This window comes from Babylonia areolata, chromosome 23 (assembly GCF_041734735.1).
Source record: "Babylonia areolata isolate BAREFJ2019XMU chromosome 23, ASM4173473v1, whole genome shotgun sequence".
Classification (NCBI taxonomy): Eukaryota; Metazoa; Mollusca; class Gastropoda; order Neogastropoda; family Buccinidae; genus Babylonia; species Babylonia areolata.
In genome coordinates this window covers 2345108-2364759 of record NC_134898.1, presented here as the reverse complement: position 1 = coordinate 2364759, position 19652 = coordinate 2345108, and the positions used below count along the sequence as shown (strand labels likewise).

At 47.5% G+C, this 19652-nt stretch overlaps 1 protein-coding gene across 1 annotated transcript in view; it reads right to left on the bottom strand.

Annotated features, from left to right (window-relative positions):
* Positions 1-1488: 1488 nt before the first annotated feature.
* Positions 1489-19652, bottom strand: part of LOC143298376 (NADPH oxidase 2-like) — a 38960-nt gene continuing 20796 nt past the window's right edge. Inside the window, exons 12-17 of the mRNA XM_076611280.1 lie at positions 17863-17899; positions 16218-16300; positions 13627-13819; positions 10391-10518; positions 1685-1963; positions 1489-1579 (exon numbers count right to left, since the gene is read on the bottom strand). Of these exons, the coding sequence (XP_076467395.1) occupies positions 1843-1963; positions 10391-10518; positions 13627-13819; positions 16218-16300; positions 17863-17899 (562 nt within the window). The 3' untranslated portion in view covers positions 1489-1579; positions 1685-1842. The remainder of the gene's footprint in view (positions 1580-1684; positions 1964-10390; positions 10519-13626; positions 13820-16217; positions 16301-17862; positions 17900-19652) is intronic.

Genomic DNA, 19652 nt, shown 5'->3' with positions numbered 1-19652 from the left:
AGCGTCAGCATTTGCAGAGAACATACATAACCCAAATCTAATGACTCCTTGGGCTTTGGTAAGCCTAAGGGCAATAAATGTGTCTCTGGCAGATTCTAAAAATGGACAACTGAAAAGAAAACATATGCACAGAGCTACAGAGTATCCACAGAGCTACAGTGTATCCATGATCCACAGCTACAGTGTATCCACAGAGCTACAGTGTATCCATGATCCACAGCTACAGTGTATCCACAGAGCTACAGTGTATCCATGATCCACAGCTACAATGTATCCACAGAGCGACAGTGTATCCATGATCCACAGCTACAGTGTATCCACAGAGCTACAGTGTATCCATGATCCACAGCTACAGTGTATCCACAGAGCTACAGTGTATCCATGATCCACAGCTAGTGTATCCACAGAGCTACAGTGTATCCATGATCCACAGCTAGTGTATCCACAGAGCTACAGTGTATCCATGATCCACAGCTAGTGTATCCACAGAGCTACAGTGTATCCATGATCCACAGAGCTACAGTGTATCCACAGAGCTACAGTGTATCCATGATCCACAGAGCTACAGTGTATCCATGATCCACAGAGCTACAGTGTATCCACAGAGCTACAGTGTATCCATGATCCACAGAGCTACAGTGTATCCACAGAGCTACAGTATATCCATGATCCACACAGCTACAGTGTATCCACAGAGCTACAGTGTATCCATGATCCACACAGCTACAGTGTATCCACAGAGCTACAGTGTATCCATGATCCACACAGCTACAGTGTATCCATGATCCACACAGCTACAGTGTATCCACAGAGCTACAGTGTATCCACAGAGCTACAGTGTATCCATGATCCACAGAGCTACAGTGTATCCACAGAGCTACAGTGTATCCACAGAGCTACAGTGTATCCATGATCCACAGAGCTACAGTGTATCCACAGAGCTACAGTGTATCCATGATCCACAGAGCTACAGTGTATCCACAGAGCTACAGTGTATCCATGATCCACAGAGCTACAGTGTATCCACAGAGCTACAGTGTATCCATGATCCACACAGCTACAGTGTATCCACAGAGCTACAGTGTATCCATGATCCACAGAGCTACAGTGTATCCATGATCCACAGCTACAGTGTATCCACAGAGCTACAGTGTATCCACACAGCTACAGTGTATCCATGATCCACACAGTTACAGTGTATCCACAGAGCTACAGTGTATCCATGATCCACAGCTACAGTGTATCCACAGAGCTACAGTGTATCCACAGAGCTACAGTGTATCCATGATCCACACAGCTAGTGTATCCACAGAGCTACAGTGTATCCATGATCCACAGAGCTACAGTGTATCCATGATCCACAGCTACAGTGTATCCACAGAGCTACAGTGTATCCACAGAGCTACAGTGTATCCATGATCCACAGCTAGTGTATCCACAGAGCTACAGTGTATCCATGATCCACACAGCTACAGTGTATCCACAGAGCTACAGTGTATCCACAGACCACAGAGTTACAGTGTATCCATGATCCACAGCTAGTGTATCCACAGAGCTACAGTGTATCCATGATCCACAGCTACAGTGTATCCACAGAGCTACAGTGTATCCATGATCCACAGCTACAGTGTATCCACAGAGCTACAGTGTATCCACAGAGCTGCAGTGTATCCATGATCCACACAGCTACAGTGTATCCACAGAGCTACAGTGTATCCATGATCCACACAGCTACAGTGTATCCATGATCCACAGCTGCAGTGTATCCACAGACCACAGAGTTACAGTAACACCAACAGCGTGTCCACAGAGCCACATCCTGGAGGGGGGAGGGGGGAGGAGTCAGAAGTGCTCCTTGTTGTAGAAGAAGCGGGTGCCCTGGGAGGAGGAGTGGCGGTTACACAGCTTGTGCAGGGTGGTGGACAGCTGGCCCGCCCCGCAGAAAAACACCCCCACCTTCTGCCTGCAACACACCCACAGACAACATTAACGTCAGAAAAACACCCACATCCTCTGCCTGTAACACACCCACACACTGAACATCAACGTCAGAAAAACACCCCCACCTTCTGCCTGCAACACACCCACAGACAACATTAACGTCAGAAAAACACCCACATCCTCTGCCTGTAACACACCCACACACTGAACATCAACGTCAGAAAAACACCCCCACCTTCTGCCTGCAACACACCCACACACTGAATATCAACGTCAGAAAAACACCCCCACCTTCTGCCTGCAACACACCCACACACTGAACATCGACGTCAGAAAAACACCCCCACCTTCTGCCTGCAACACACCCACAGACAACATTAATGTCAGAAAAACACCCACACCTTCTGCCTGCAACACACCCACAGACAACATCAATGTCAGAAAAACACCCCCACCTTCTGCCCGCAACACACGCACAGACAACATTGACATTAGAAAAACACCCCCACCTTCTGCCTGCAACACACCCACAGACAACATCAACGTCAGAAAAACACCCCCACCTTCTGCCTGCAACACACCCATAGACAACATCAATGTCAGAAAAAACACCCCCACCTTCTGCCTGCAACACACCCACAGACAACATTGACGTCAGAAAAACACCCCCACCTTCTGCCTTCAACACACCCACAGACAACATCAACGTCAGAAAAACACCCCCACCTTCTGCCTGCAACACACCCGCACACTGAACATCAACGTCAGAAAAACACCCCCACCTTCTGCCTGCAACACACCCACAGACAACATCAACGTCAGAAAAACACCCCCACCTTCTGCCTGCAACACACCCACACACTGAACATCAACGTCAGAAAAACACCCCCACCTTCTGCCTGCAACACACCCACACACTGAACATCAACGTCATAAAAACACCCCCACCTTCTGCCTGCAACACACCCACACACTGAACATCAACGTCAGAAAAACACCCCCACCTTCTGCCTTCAACACACCCACAGACAACATCAACGTCAGAAAAACACCCCCACCTTCTGCCTGCAACACACCCGCACACTGAACATCAACGTCAGAAAAACACCCCCACCTTCTGCCTGCAACACACCCACAGACAACATCAACGTCAGAAAAACACCCACACCTTCTGCCTCCAACACACCCACAGACAACATTAATGTCAGAAAAACACCCACACCTTCTGCCTGCAACACACCCACAGACAACATTAACGTCAGAAAAACACCCACATCCTCTGCCTGCAACACACCCACAGACAACATCAACGTCAGAAAAACACCCCCACCTTATGCCTGCAACACACCCACACACTGAACATCAACATCAGAAAAACACCCCCACCTTCTGCCTGTAACACACACACACACTGAACATCAACGTCAGAAAAACACCCCCACCTTATGCCTGCAACACACCCACACACTGAACATCAACATCAGAAAAACACCCCCACCTTCTGCCTGTAACACACCCAAACACTGAACATCAACGTCAGAAAAACACCCCCACCTTCTGCCTGTAACACACCCACACACTGAACATCAACGTCAGAAAAACACCCCCACCTTCTGCCTGCAACACACCCACACACTGAACATTAACGTCAGAAAAACACCCCCACCTTCTGCCTGCAACACACCCACACACTGAACATCAACGTCAGAAAAACACCCCCACCTTCTGCCTGCAACACACCCACAGACAACATCAATGTCAGAAAAACACCCCCACCTTCTGCCTGCAACACACCCACAGACAACATCAATGTCAGAAAAACACCCCCACCTTCTGCCTGCAACACACCCACAGACAACATCAATGTCAGAAAAACACCCACACCTTCTGCCTGCAACACACCCACAGACAACATTAACGTCAGAAAAACACCCCCACCTTCTGCCTGTAACACACCCACAGACAACATTAACGTCAGAAAAACACCCCCACCTTCTGCCTGTAACACACCCACAGACAACATTAACGTCAGAAAAACACCCCCACCTTCTGCCTGCAACACACCCACAGACAACATTAACGTCAGAAAAACACCCACACCTTCTGCCTGTAACACACCCACAGACAACGTTAATGTCAGAAAAACACCCACATCCTCTGCCTGTAACACACCCACACACTGAACATCAATGTCAGAAAAACACCCACACCTTCTGCCTGTAACACACCCACAGACAACGTTAATGTCAGAAAAACACCCACACCTTCTGCCTGTAACACACCCACACACTGAACATCAACATCAGAAAAACACCCCCACCTTCTGCCTGCAACACACCCACACACTGAACATCAACATCAGAAAAACACCCCCACCTTCTGCCTGCAACACACCCACAGACAACATCAACGTCAGAAAAACACCCACATCCTCTGCCTGCAACACACCCACACACAACATTAACGTCAGAAAAACACCCCCACCTTCTGCCTGCAACACACCCACACACTGAACATCAACGTCAGAAAAACACCCACACCTTCTGCCTGCAACACACCCACAGACAACATTAACGTCAGAAAAACACCCACACCTTCTGCCTGTAACACACCCACAGACTGAACATCAACGTCAGAAAAACACCCCCACCTTCTGCCTGCAACACACCCACAGACAACATTAACGTCAGAAAAACACCCACATCCTCTGCCTGTAACACACCCACACACTGAACATCAACATCAGAAAAACACCCCCACCTTCTGCCTGCAACACACCCACACACTGAACATCAACGTCAGAAAAACACCCCCACCTTCTGCCTGCAACACACCCACACACTGAACATTAACGTCAGAAAAACACCCCCACCTTCTGCCTGCAACACACCCACACACTGAATATCAACGTCAGAAAAACACCCCCCACCTTCTGCCTGCAACACACCCACACACTGAACATCAACGTCAGAAAAACACCCCCACCTTCTGCCTGCAACACACCCACAGACAACATTAATGTCAGAAAAACACCCCCACCTTCTGCCTGCAACACACCCACAGACAACATCAATGTCAGAAAAACACCCCCACCTTCTGCCTGCAACACACCCACAGACAACATCAATGTCAGAAAAACACCCCCACCTTCTGCCTGCAACACACCCACAGACAACATCAATGTCAGAAAAACACCCACACCTTCTGCCTGCAACACACCCACAGACAACATTAACGTCAGAAAAACACCCCCACCTTCTGCCTGTAACACACCCACAGACAACATTAACGTCAGAAAAACACCCCCACCTTCTGCCTGCAACACACCCACACACAACATCAACGTCAGAAAAACACCCCCACCTTCTGCCTGCAACACACCCACAGACAACATTAACGTCAGAAAAACACCCCCACCTTCTGCCTGCAACACACCCACAGACAACATTAACGTCAGAAAAACACCCACACCTTCTGCCTGTAACACACCCACAGACAACGTTAATGTCAGAAAAACACCCACACCTTCTGCCTGTAACACACCCACACACTGAACATCAACATCAGAAAAACACCCCCACCTTCTGCCTGCAACACACCCACACACTGAACATCAACATCAGAAAAACACCCCCACCTTCTGCCTGCAACACACCCACAGACAACATCAACATCAGAAAAACACCCACATCCTCTGCCTGCAACACACCCACACACAACATTAACGTCAGAAAAACACCCCCACCTTCTGCCTGCAACACACCCACACACTGAACATCAACGTCAGAAAAACACCCACACCTGCTGCCTGTAACACACCCACAGACAACATCAACGTCAGAAAAACACCCACACCTTCTGCCTGTAACACACCCACACACTGAACATCAACGTCAGAAAAACACCCCCACCTTCTGCCTGTAACACACCCACAGACAACATTAACGTCAGAAAAACACCCCCACCTTCTGCCTGCAACACACCCACAGACAACATCAACGTCAGAAAAACACCCCCACCTTCTGCCTGCAACACACCCACAGACAACATCGACGTCAGAAAAACACCCCCACCTTCTGCCTGCAACACACCAACACACTGAACATCAACGTCAGAAAAACACCCACATCCTCTGCCTGCAACACACCCACACACTGAACATCAACGTCAGAAAAACACCCCCACCTTCTGCCTGTAACACACCCACACACTGAACATCAACGTCAGAAAAACACCCCCACCTTCTGCCTGCAACACACCCACACACTGAACATCAACGTCAGAAAAACACCCCCACCTTCTGCCTGTAACACACCCACACACTGAACATCAACGTCAGAAAAACAACCCCACCTTCTGCTTGCAACACACCCACACACAACATTACCGTCAGAAAAACACCCCCACTTTCTGCCTGCAACACAATGGTGGTGTGTGTCCATCGAGATCGATGATGACCATCGTTGTCATCCAGCTGGGGGATGGGGGGAGGGTGGTGGGGGGGGGGGGGGGGATGCTCATGAATCTATCTGTGAGTGCGCAGATGGCTGAATAGTCCAATCTGCGCACGAAATGTTCGCTGACAGTTGGGGCAGACAAGAACAGGCATATCATTGTCAGGGAGCTTTCTGCCTGCAACACACCCACACACTGAACATCAACGTCAGAAAAACACCCACACCTTCTGCCTGCAACACACCCACACACTGAACATCAATGTCAGAAAAACACCCACACCTTCTGCCTGCAACACACCCACACACTGAACATCAACGTCAGAAAAACACCCCCACCTTCTGCCTGCAACACACCCACACACTGAACATCAACGTCAGAAAAACACCCACACCTTCTGCCTGCAACACACCCACACACTGAACATCAACGTCAGAAAAACACCCCCACCTTCTGCCTGCAACACACCCACACACTGAACATCAACGTCAGAAAAACACCCCGACCTTCTGCCTGCAACACACCCACACACTGAACATGAACGTCAGAAAAACACCCACACCTTCTGCCTGCAACACACCCACACACTGAACATCAACGTCAGAAAAACACCCCCATCCTCTGCCTGTAACACACCCACACACTGAACATCAACGTCAGAAAAACACCCCCACCTTCTGCCTGCAACACACCCACACACTGAACATCAACGTCAGAAAAACACCCCCACCTTCTGCCTGCAACACACCCACACACTGAACATCAACGTCAGAAAAACACCCCCACCTTCTGCCTGCAACACACCCACACACTGAACATCAACGTCAGAAAAACACCCACACCTTCTGCCTGCAACACACCCACACACTGAACATCAACGTCAGAAAAACACCCCCACCTTCTGCCTGTAACACACCCACACACTGAACATCAACGTCAGAAAAACACCCCCACCTTCTGCCTGCAACACACCCACACACTGAACATCAACGTCAGAAAAACACCCACACCTTCTGCCTGCAACACACCCACACACAACATCAACGTCAGAAAAACACCCCCACCTTCTGCCTGCAACACACCCACAGACAACATCAACGTCAGAAAAACACCCCCACCTTCTGCCTGTAACACACCCGCACACTGAACATCAACGTCAGAAAAACACCCACACCCTCTGCCTGCAACACACCCAGACACTGAACATCAACGTCAGAAAAACACCCCCACCTTCTGCCTGCAACACACCCACACACTGAACATCAACGTCAGAAAAACACCCCCACCTTCTGCCTGCAACACACCCACACACTGAACATCAACGTCAGAAAAACACCCACACCTTCTGCCTGTAACACACCCACACACTGAACATCAACGTCAGAAAAACACCCCCACCTTCTGCCTGCAACACACCCACACACTGAACATCAACGTCAGAAAAACACCCCCACCTTCTGCCTGCAACACACCCACACACTGAACATCAACGTCAGAAAAACACCCCCACCTTCTGCTTGCAACACACCCACACACAACATTACCGTCAGAAAAACACCCCCACTTTCTGCCTGCAACACACCCACACACTGAACATCAACGTCAGAAAAACACCCCCACCTTCTGCCTGCAACACACCCACACACTGAACATCAACGTCAGAAAAACACCCCCACCTTCTGCCTGCAACACACCCACACACTGAACATCAACGTCAGAAAAACACCCCCACCTTCTGCCTGCAACACACCCACACACTGGACATCAACGTCAGAAAAACACCCACACCTTCTGCCTGTAACACACCCACACACTGAACATCAACGTCAGAAAAACACCCCCACCTTCTGCCTGCAACACACCCACACACTGAACATCAACGTCAGAAAAACACCCCCACCTTCTGCCTGTAACACACCCACACACTGAACATCAACGTCAGAAAAACACCCCCACCTTCTGCCTGCAACACACCCACACACTGAACATCAACGTCAGAAAAACACCCACACCTTCTGCCTGCAACACACCCACAGACATCATCAACGTCAGAAAAACACCCCCACCTTCTGCCTTCAACACACCCACAGACAACATCAACGTCAGAAAAACACCCCCACCTTCTGCCTGTAACACACCCGCACACTGAACATCAACGTCAGAAAAACACCCACATCCTCTGCCTGCAACACACCCACACACTGAACATCAACGTCAGAAAAACACCCCCACCTTCTGCCTGCAACACACCCACACACTGAACATCAACGTCAGAAAAACACCCCCACCTTCTGCCTGTAACACACCCACACACTGAACATCAACGTCAGAAAAACACCCACACCTTCTGCCTGCAACACACCCACACACTGAACATCAACATCAGAAAAACACCCCCACCTTCTGCCTGCAACACACCCACACACTGAACATCAACATCAGAAAAACACCCCCACCTTCTGCCTGCAACACACCCACACACTGAACATCAACGTCAGAAAAACACCCCCACCTTCTGCCTGCAACACACCCACACACTGAACATCAACGTCAGAAAAACACCCCCACCTTCTGCCTGCAACACACCCACAGACAACATTAACGTCAGAAAAACACCCCCACCTTCTGCCTGCAACACACCCACAGACAACATTAACGTCAGAAAAACACCCACATCCTCTGCCTGCAACACACCCACACACTGAACATCAACGTCAGAAAAACACCCCCACCTTCTGCCTGCAACACACCCACACACTGAACATCAACGTCAGAAAAACACCCACACCTTCTGCCTGTAACACCACAGTTTCAGTTCATCTTCACAGAAGTGTCCAAGTGTACCGACTGATCCATATACCCTACACTACGCTTGCATTTCGTTAACAAACAAACAAACAAACAAAAACCAAAACAAATAAAGCGGATGCCTGTCCTGTGCCTGAACCCAACAACCCAGTCATGTCTGCAGAGTTTCCACCCGAGGAAATGCACAGTCGATACGCAGTCACCCCCACAACCGTGACAGCATGAATCCCACATCATACACTCCCCACATATAAAGTCACACACACCTTAACACAAACACACAGACACATCCTCCATATCCTAAAAATTGACCAGCTTGAGCTTACTTTATTCAGCTTAAGAATTGAAACACACCACACATGACTCCTAAATAGAAACTGGAAGAACAAAGTCTACAAATAAAACAACCCAAAAGCATTCTGTAACACCCCCCACCCCCAACAAATAGCCATCAAAACCTTTTTAAAGTTTGGAAAAACAAGCAAATGAAAACACCTATAAACAAACCTGTTTACCAACCCCCTCCCACCCATCATCCTACCCTCCATCAAATCAAATCAAATCAAATCTTGTTGTTACAGCTCTGCTGATCACCAGGGGCCATTTTCAGGCTGAAAACCCACCAGAAACATATCAAACAAGACACAGCAAGCAATCAACACAGAGAATAAAAAACAGAGAGAGGTACAGATGGATGATTAAATCATTAAAGCCATCGCCCCTATGAGGGGGGAAAACAAACAACACTTGTTGAAAACAGAACAAAACAAAAAGACACCAACCCACCTGAAAAAAACAACAACAAAAAACCCGATGTCTGTATCACCAAAACTGTTTGAAAAAAACATGTTAAAAAACCCAAAACAAATTAAATCCAAATTACTGAGAGAGAGAGAGAGGGGGGGGTGTGAGGGGGGTGTGTGAGGGGGGGTGTGAGGGAGATAGAGAGGGGAGAGAGAGGGGAAAGAGGAGGGGGGAGAGAGAGGGAGAGAGAGAGGGGGGGAGAGAGAGAGGAGGGGGAGAGAGAGAGAGAGGGGAGAGAGAGGGGAGAGAGAGAGGGGAGAGAGAGAGGAAGGGGTAGAGGAGGGGGGAGAGAGGGGGGGGGGAGAGAGGGGGGAGAGAGAGAGAGGGGGAGAGAGAGGGGGGGGAGAAAAAGATGGAAGAGAGAGTCAGAGGACGGCCTCACCCAGCATGGTCCTGAGTCAGTTCCTCGAACACCCTGTCCCACTGCGGGCGTCCATAGTGCGTCTTCTGGGACAGGCCTGTGATGGGGTCTGACGCTGATGCTCTGTCGTGTAGCATGATGTTCTTTGCCTGTTACAGTACACACACACATGTACCAGCCTGTTACAGTACACACACACACACACACACACACACACACACACACACACACACACACACACACACACACACACACACACACACACACACACACACTCACACACACACACTCAAACACACACACTTGCACACACACACACACACACACACACACCCACATGTACCAGCCTGTTACAATGCACACACACACACACACACACACACACACACACACACATGTACCAGCCTGTTACAGTACACACACACACACACACACACACACACACACACACATACCAGCCTGTTACAGTACACACACACACACACACACACACACACACACACACACACACACACACACATACCAGCCTGTTACAGTACACACACACACACACACACACACACACACACACACACACACATTTACCAGCCTGTTACAGTACACACACACATGTACCAGCCTGTTACAGTGCCTGTTACAGTACACACCAGTATGTTAGAGTACCTGTTACAGAACATGACAGCCTGTTACAGTACACACCAGCAGGTTACAGTACATGACAGCCTGTTACACTACACACCAGTCACAGTTCAGATCAGCAACACTGACACAGCACACACCAAAGTAGGCCACAGTTCAGATCAGCGACACTGACAAAGCACACACCAAAGTAGGTCACAGTTCAGATCAGCGACACTGACACAGCACACACCAAAGTAGGTCACAGTTCACATCAGCGACACTGACACAGCACACACCAAAGTAGGTCACAGCTCAGATCAGCGACACCGACAAAGCACACACCAAAGTAGGTCACAGTTCAGATCAGCGACACTGACACAGCACACACCAAAGTAGGTCACAGTTCACATCAGCGACACTGACAAAGCACACACCAAAGCAGGTCACAGTTCAGATCAGCGACACTGACACAGCACACACCAAAGTAGGCCACAGTTCAGATCAGCGACACTGACACAGCACACACCAAAGTAGGTCACAGTTCACATCAGCCACACTGAAAAAGCACACACCAAAGTAGGTCACAGTTCAGATCAGCGACACCGACACAGCACACACAAAAGTAGGTCACAGTTCACATCAGCGACACTGACACAGCACACACCAAAGTAGGTCACAGCTCAGATCAGCGACACTGACACAGCACACACCAAAGTAGGTCACAGCTCAGATCAGCGAAACCGACAAAGCACACACCAAAGTAGGTCACAGCTCAGATCAGCGACACTGACACAGCACACACCAAAGTAGGTCACAGTTCACATCAGCGACACTGACACAGCACACACCAAAGTAGGTCACAGTTCACATCAGCCACACTGACACAGCACCCACACAAAACCAGGCCACACCAGGAAGCAGGTTGGACAACGGGGACAAAAGATGTGGAGTGCTGGCCCAGTGGTCACACATCCCCATAGGAAGCGAGGTAATGTTAAGTGCACTGGTTCGAATCCCACTGTCGATGTCGCCAGTACTTTCTCCCCTTCCACTAGACCTTCAGTGGTGGTCTGGATGCTAGTCATTCAGATGAGATGATAAACCGATTGTCCCATGCGCAGCATGCACTTGGCGCACGGAAAAGAACCCACAGCAACAAAAGGGTTGTCCCTGGCAAAATTCAGAAGAAAAATCCACTTCGATAGGATAACAAACAAAATTGCATGCAGGAAAAAAAAAATCTTTAAAATAATGGGTGACGCTCTCAGGTGTAGCGACGTGCTCTCCCTCGGGAGAGCAGCCTGAATTTCTTACAGAGAAATCTGTCATGACAAAAGAGTAATACAGTTTCAGTTTCTCAAGGAAGTGTCACTGCTTTTGGACAAATCCATACACCCTACACCACATCTGCTCGGCAGATGCCTGACAGCAGCATAACCCAACGCGCTCAGTCAGGCCTTGAGTGCATGCTTATATATTTCTGTGCCTATCAGAGTGTATTTCGGAGGAGGAGAAGGACGGGCAGGAGGAGGAGAAGGACGGAGGAGAAGGACGGGCAGGAGGAGGAGAAGGACGGAGGAGAAGGACGGAGGAGAAGGACGGGCAGGAGGAGGAGAAGGACGGAGGAGAAGGACGGGCAGGAGGAGGCGAAGGACGGAGGAGAAGGACGGGCAGGAGGAGGAGAAGGACGGAGGAGAAGGACAGGCAGGAGGAGGAGAAGGACGGAGGAGAAGGATGGGCAGGAGGGGGAGAAGGAGGACGGCGAGGAGGAGGAGGAGGAAAAGGACGAAGTAGTTTGAAGAAGTTTCAGTTTCAGTTTCTCAATAAAGCGTCACTGAGTCCGGACAAATCCATACACGCTACACCACATCTGCTAGGCAGAGGCCTGACAGCAGCACAACCCAACGCGCTTCGTCAGGCCTCGAGTGCATGCTTATATATTTCTGTGCCTATCAGAATGGATTTCTTTTCACATGATTTTGCCAGAGGACCACATTTATGTGGAGTGATGGCCTGGAGGTAACGCGTCCGCCTAGGAAACAAGAGAATCTGAGCGCGCTGGTTCGAATCAGCCGCCGATATTTTCTCTCCCTCCACTAGACCTTGAGTGGTGGTCTGGACGCTAGTCATTCGGATGAGACGATAAACCGAGGTCCCGTGTGCTGCATGCACTCAGCGCACGTAAAAGAACTCACGGCAACAAAAGGATTGTTCCTGGCAAAATTCTGTAGAAAAATCTACTTCGATAGGAAAAGCAAATAAAACCGCACGCAGGAAAAAATACAAAAAAATGGGTGGCGCTGTAGTGTAGCGACTTGCTCTCCCTGGGGAGACCAGCCCTAATTTCACACAGAGAAATCTGTTGTGATAAAAAGAAATACAAATACAAATACATTCTCATTGCCAAGGGCTCTTTTTCAGTGTGCCAAGAGCATGCTGCACACTGGTCCTCAGTTTATCGTCTCATCCGAGAGACTAGACGCTCGGTGTGATTTTCCAGTCACACTTGGGAGAAAGGGCGAGAGCGGGATTCGAACCCACACCCTCAGGCACACTCTGTGTCTTAACCATTCTGCCACCTCCCTTCAGAGTACTACAACGATACAATAATAATAATAATAATACAAGTCACGGACCTGGCGGTCGTCCCAGCCGCGGGTGAGGTAGACGCGGTGGTGGAGGAAGGTGGGGTCTCCCCTCTCCGCCATCTGCGTCTCCAGGCTGTGCAGCAGCTGCTGGAACCACTCGAAGGCGGCCATGTCGGGACACACCCACACCAGGTACACCCGCTTCAAAGGCAGGCGGTGAGCCGTGTCACAGTGACAGTGCCTGCACAACCCCCGTCAACTTCATGCTGTTTTTTGTTGACTCACTTTTGCAAACAAAGTGAGTCCATGTTTTAACCCAGTGTTCGGTTGTCTGCGTGTGTGTGTGTGTGTGTGTGTGTGTCCGTGTGTCTGTGTGTCCGTGGTAAACTTTAACATTGACATTTTCTCTGCAAATACTTTGTCAGTTGACACCAAATTTGGCATAAAAATAGGAAAAATTCAGTTTTTTCCAGTCATCTTGTTTAAAACAATATTGCACCTCTGGGATGGGCACAAAAAAATTAAAAAAAGAAGCTAAATATATGCAAACTGCATTTACTGTTATATTTATATTTTTTGTATTCTCTAAACTTGGCACTTTGACCTCTTATTCTGACACAACAACAAGAGGAGTCATTATTATCATTTTTTGTTCAAACAGGAACTTCTTTTGCTAAGCATGGAATTTTTATTTATTTTGCAAACGTTTTGGTGCAGATAGTAAAAAAGGGAAATTACTCTGTAATTAATGCTAGGGGACTTAATTTATCACAAGTGAGTCTTGAAGGCCTTGCCTCTCTTGTTTTTTGTTTCTGCTGTGTTTTATCTGCTGCTCCATCATCTGTACCATTTGCTGTGGCATCACGCATGATGACAGTGTCTGCACACACCCGTAAACTTCACCTTTTGTTGTTGTTGTTGTTGTTGTATGGAGGAAGGTGGCAGAATGGTTAAGACGCTCAGCTGCCAATACAGAGAGTCCGTGAGGGTGTGGGTTCGAATCCCGCTCTCGCCCTTTCTCCTAAGTTTGACTGGAAAATCAAACTGAGCGTCTAGTCTTTCGGATGAGACGATAAACCGAGGTCCCGTGTGCAGCACGCACTTGGCGCACTGAAAAAGAACCCATGGCAACGAGAGTGTTGTCCTCTGGCGAAATTACGTAAAATGAAATCCACCTTCATAGGTACACAAATATGTAAGCATGCACTCAAGGCCTGACTAAGCGCGTTGGGTTATGCTGCTGGTCAGGCATCTGCTCAACAGATGTGGTGTAGCGTGTATGGATTTGTCCGAACGCAGTGACGCCTCCTTGAGAAAGTGAAAGTGAAAGTGTTGTTGTTGTTTTTGCTGCCCCATCATCTTTCTCTTTCTTTCTCTGTCAATGGACCTTGCTTGTGGAATGAACTTCCTCTTTCGCTTCATCAGGTCTCCGCACTCAGTCTGGCCTTAAAACCCACCTCTTTCCAAGACAGCCTCCTTCCCCTGCCTCTTCTTTGTCTTCAGTTTCTCAAGTTTAGAGTTATGCATGCGTGTGAATGACTGGTTTGAAAGCGCTTTGATTTGTCTCTGCACATGATTCAGCGCTATATAAATACTAATTATTATTATGTTTTGTCTTTTTTTGTTTTTTTGCTGCCGCATCATCTGTACCATTGCAGTGGTCATTACTCACGATGACAGTGTCTGCACACACTGGTAAACTTCATCATTTTTTTAATTGTTTTTTCTTTTTTTGCTGCTCCATCATCTGTACTATTGCAGTGGCAATTTCACCACCTAATCGCCAGAGCAAAACAGCATAGATAGTACATCACAGACTGCAGAAAAGACAAAAAAGTGTCAAGGCTTGCTCAAAGAAAACGATAGGGGAATGGACCGGGAAGGCAGAAAAAGCAGACAACAGTGATGGAGTCTCCCGTCGGTCCGACGGATGTGTAGGCAGGCAGGCTTATCTGTCGGTGTGTGTCCTCATATGGGAGAAGAGGCGGATTCTGGATGCGCAGCACTTCCCACAGGTGTTGCAAGGGAAAGCGTCTCCAGAAGTTGAGCCCTGCTTCCTTTGCTCACGCTTCTCCTCCTGAATGGCCAGCGTTCTCTTGTTAGCAAATATCTTTATGCCACTAGAACACAGCATCCTCCAGCGGGAGTGGTCAAGGGTATCAGTTTCCCAGGAAGCGATTTTTATGTCACAGGCTTTGAGGTTTGTCTTCAAAGTGTCCTTGAAAGTGTCCTTGAAGCGCTTGCAGGGTCTTCCAAGTTCACGGTGGCCAACAGTGAAAGAAGAAAAAAAGCAGAAATAAAGAGAGCAGTAGAAAAGAGGAAGTTTCTAGCACAGAATTTCCAGAAGGTTGAGACGCTATATATACTACAAGACCCCCGGGGATGCCAGTTCTTAAAGCCAGGGGAAGAGAAGAGAAAACATTGTTAAAAGGTCAATTAAAACGTTAGAAAGACCATTTCTTCTCGCTCAGTTCATGTAAAATTTAAATCAAGTTAGAAAATATTGAAAATCACATAAAAATACTAATCTATCCACATATGTTTCTGTGCAAGTACAATTAAAATTATCACATGCACACACACACACACACACACACACACACACACACACACACAGAATAACAGCCCGCCAGACTCACCAGATATGTTTCAAGATGGAAGCAAAAGGTGTGACTCCGATGCCAGTTCCGATCAGCACGGTGACATCATAGTCCATGAAATCCTGCACAACACAGTGCATATTGTATAACACACAACACAGTGCATATTGTATAACACACAACACAGTGCATATTGTATAACACACAACACAGTGCATATTGTATAACACACAACACAGTGCATATTGTATAACACACAATACAGTGCATTCTGTACAACACACAACACAGTGTGTTTTATACAACGCACAGCACAGTGGATTTTGTACATCACACAACACAGTGCATTCTGTACAACACACAACACAGTGCATTCTGTACATCACAGTGCATTCTGTACAACACACAACACAGTGCATTCTGTACATCACAGTGCATTCTGTACAACACACAACACAGAATGCACAACACAGTGCATTCTGTACATCACAGTGCATTCTGTACAACACACAACACAGTGCATTCTGTACAACACATTGCATTCTGTACAACACACAACACAGTGCATTCTGTACATCACAGTGCATTCTGCACAACACACAACACAGTACATTCTGTACATCACAGTCCATTCTGTACAACACACAACACAGTACATTCTGTACATCACAGTCCATTCTGTACAACACAGTGCATTCTGTACAACACAGTGCATTCTGCACAACACACAACACAGTACATTCTGTACATCACAGTGCATTCTGCACAACACATTGCATTCTGTACAACACACAACACAGTGCATTCTGTACATCACAGTGCATTCTGCACAACACACAACACAGTACATTCTGTACATCACAGTCCATTCTGTACAACACAGTGCATTCTGTACAACACAGTGCATTCTGTACATCACACAACACAGTACATTCCGCACAACACACAACAAAGTACATTATGTTTATCACAGTCCATTCTGTACAACACACAACACAGTGGATTCTGTACATTACAGTGCATTCTGTACAACACACAACACAGTGCATTCTGTACATCACAGTGCATTCTGTACAACAAACGCAGTGCATTCTGTACAACACAAAACACAGTACATTATGTACAACACAACACAGTACCTGGGTAGAGCCGACTGACGGCTGCCACTGGGCACTCATTCATTTCCTGTGTTCATTCAATCACATTTCAGGCGCGCACACATACACACTCAGACAAACATGTAACATTTTTAACATTTTATGTGTATGACTGTTTTGTTTATTCCCTCCCCCCCCCCCCAACCCCATGTAGGCAGCCATACTCTGTTTTCGGGGGTGTGCATGCTGGGTATGTTCTTGTTTCCATAACCCACCGAACCCTGACATGGATTACAGGATCTTTAACGTGCGTATTTGATCTTCTGCGTGCATATGCACACGAAGGGGGTTCAGACACTGGCAGGTCTGCACATACGTTGACTTGGGAGATCGGAAAAATCTCCACACTTTACCCACCAAGCGACACCGAGATTTGATGCCGGGACCCTCAGATTGAAAGTTCAACGCTTTAACCACTCGGCTATTGGCGCCCATCAATAATACAATAACAAAGCAATAACAATTACGACAGAGAATAGGATCAATCAATACAAAAACGATGCAATAACAATCACACACATACATACCTCAGAAGACGTACCAAAGGGACCGTCAATGGCCAACCTAAAAAAAAAGAAAGAAAAAAAAAGAAAAGAAAGAAAGACAGAAAGAAAACAACACATTAATTCAGTAAATCAGACAACAACAACAAAAGGTATGAAGAAGACATCACATTAAATCATTCAAGAAATGTTTATGGCTGCCTACATGACGGGGTAAAGATGGTCATCAAGTAAAAAGCCACTTGTACATACAAGTGAATGTTGGAGTCATAGCCCATGAACCATTAAAAGATTAAAAAAATACAACAAAAAAAACAGTAAAGCAGACAAACAAACTGACCCAGCCCAGCAGACCATACAGGGGCCCTTTCAGGGGCTGTAATCCTGTCAGAGTAGAAACCACAAGAACACGGACAACAGCAGAAAAGAAATATGCATGTAGTATGTGGCACACCTGCTGTGCACATGGCCACGAACGATGTATCGCGCATGCGCTTTAAGCGTTCGTGTTCGACTGGCCAAAACAACTCATGATTCCATCCATGTCTGTCCTCAGATTATACTAGATCGCAAAAGAACAAACTGGTGTTCCTGTCTGATGTTGGGTACGCAAGCAATGACACAAGTGTAAAAAAACACATCAACAATGTATGTCTCAGACTACATAAAAACTCAAATCAAGAAACACTGATTTCCCTCAGGAACTGGAAAATGGTGCCCAGGAGAAGAGAGGGTAGGGGGCATCCCCAAACAGGATCTTCATGGAGTGGGCTGTAAAGTGCTTGTGTCTGACATCATACAGTTAGCAGAGACAAAAGCTGCTGCAAGGGGGACCACCCAGAACCTCCACACCAAGATGATGGACAACCATGAGGGACCTGCATGATGTAGGTTTGTCACTCTGTCATTTTGTTCTGATGAAGACGGTGTGTTGAAGACCTGCATGATGTAGGTTTGTCACTATGTCATTTTGTTCTGATGAAGATGGTGTGCTGGGTACCTGCATGATGTAGGTTTGTCACTATGTCATTTTGTTCTGATGAAGACAGTGTGTTGAAGACCTGCATGATGTAGGTTTGTCACTATGTCATTTTGTTCTGATGAAGACGGTGTGTTGAAGACCTGTATGATGTAGGTTTGTCACTATGTCATTTTGTTCTGATGAAGACGGTGTGCTGGGTACCTGCATGATGTAGGTTTGTCACTATGTCATTTTGTTCTGATGAAGACAGTGTGTTGAAGACCTGCATGATGTAAGTTTGTCACTATGTCATTTTGATCTGATGAAGACGGTGTGCTTGGTACCTGCATGATGTAGGTTTGTCACTATGTTATTTTGTTCTGATGAAGATGGTGTGTTGAAGACCTGCATGATGTAGGTTTGTCACTATGTCATTTTGTTCTGATGAAGACGGTGTGTTGAAGACCTGCATGATGTAGGTTTGTCACTATGTCATTTTGTTCTGATGAAGACGGTGTGTTGAAGACACTGTAAGAAACAGTCGAATTAGTCTGGGATTAAGGCTCCACCAAAAGAAGATGGAGTTTTAGGAGCTTTTGTAGATGAAGAAGCGGAGGAATGGGAGACAGAAGAAGAAATCGACTTCGGATCCACTCTGTTTACGCATACCCAGATTCAAACACTCGACTGTTGGCCGCCGTTCTTTCTCTGTCTCTGGACCTTGCAATTGGAATGAACTTCCTCTTTCGCTCCGTCAAGTCTCCACACTCAGCTCTTTCAAGTCTGGCCTTAAAACCCACCTCTTCCCAAAATAGCCTCCCTTGCCTACCTCTTGTTCTCTTCACATTACTGT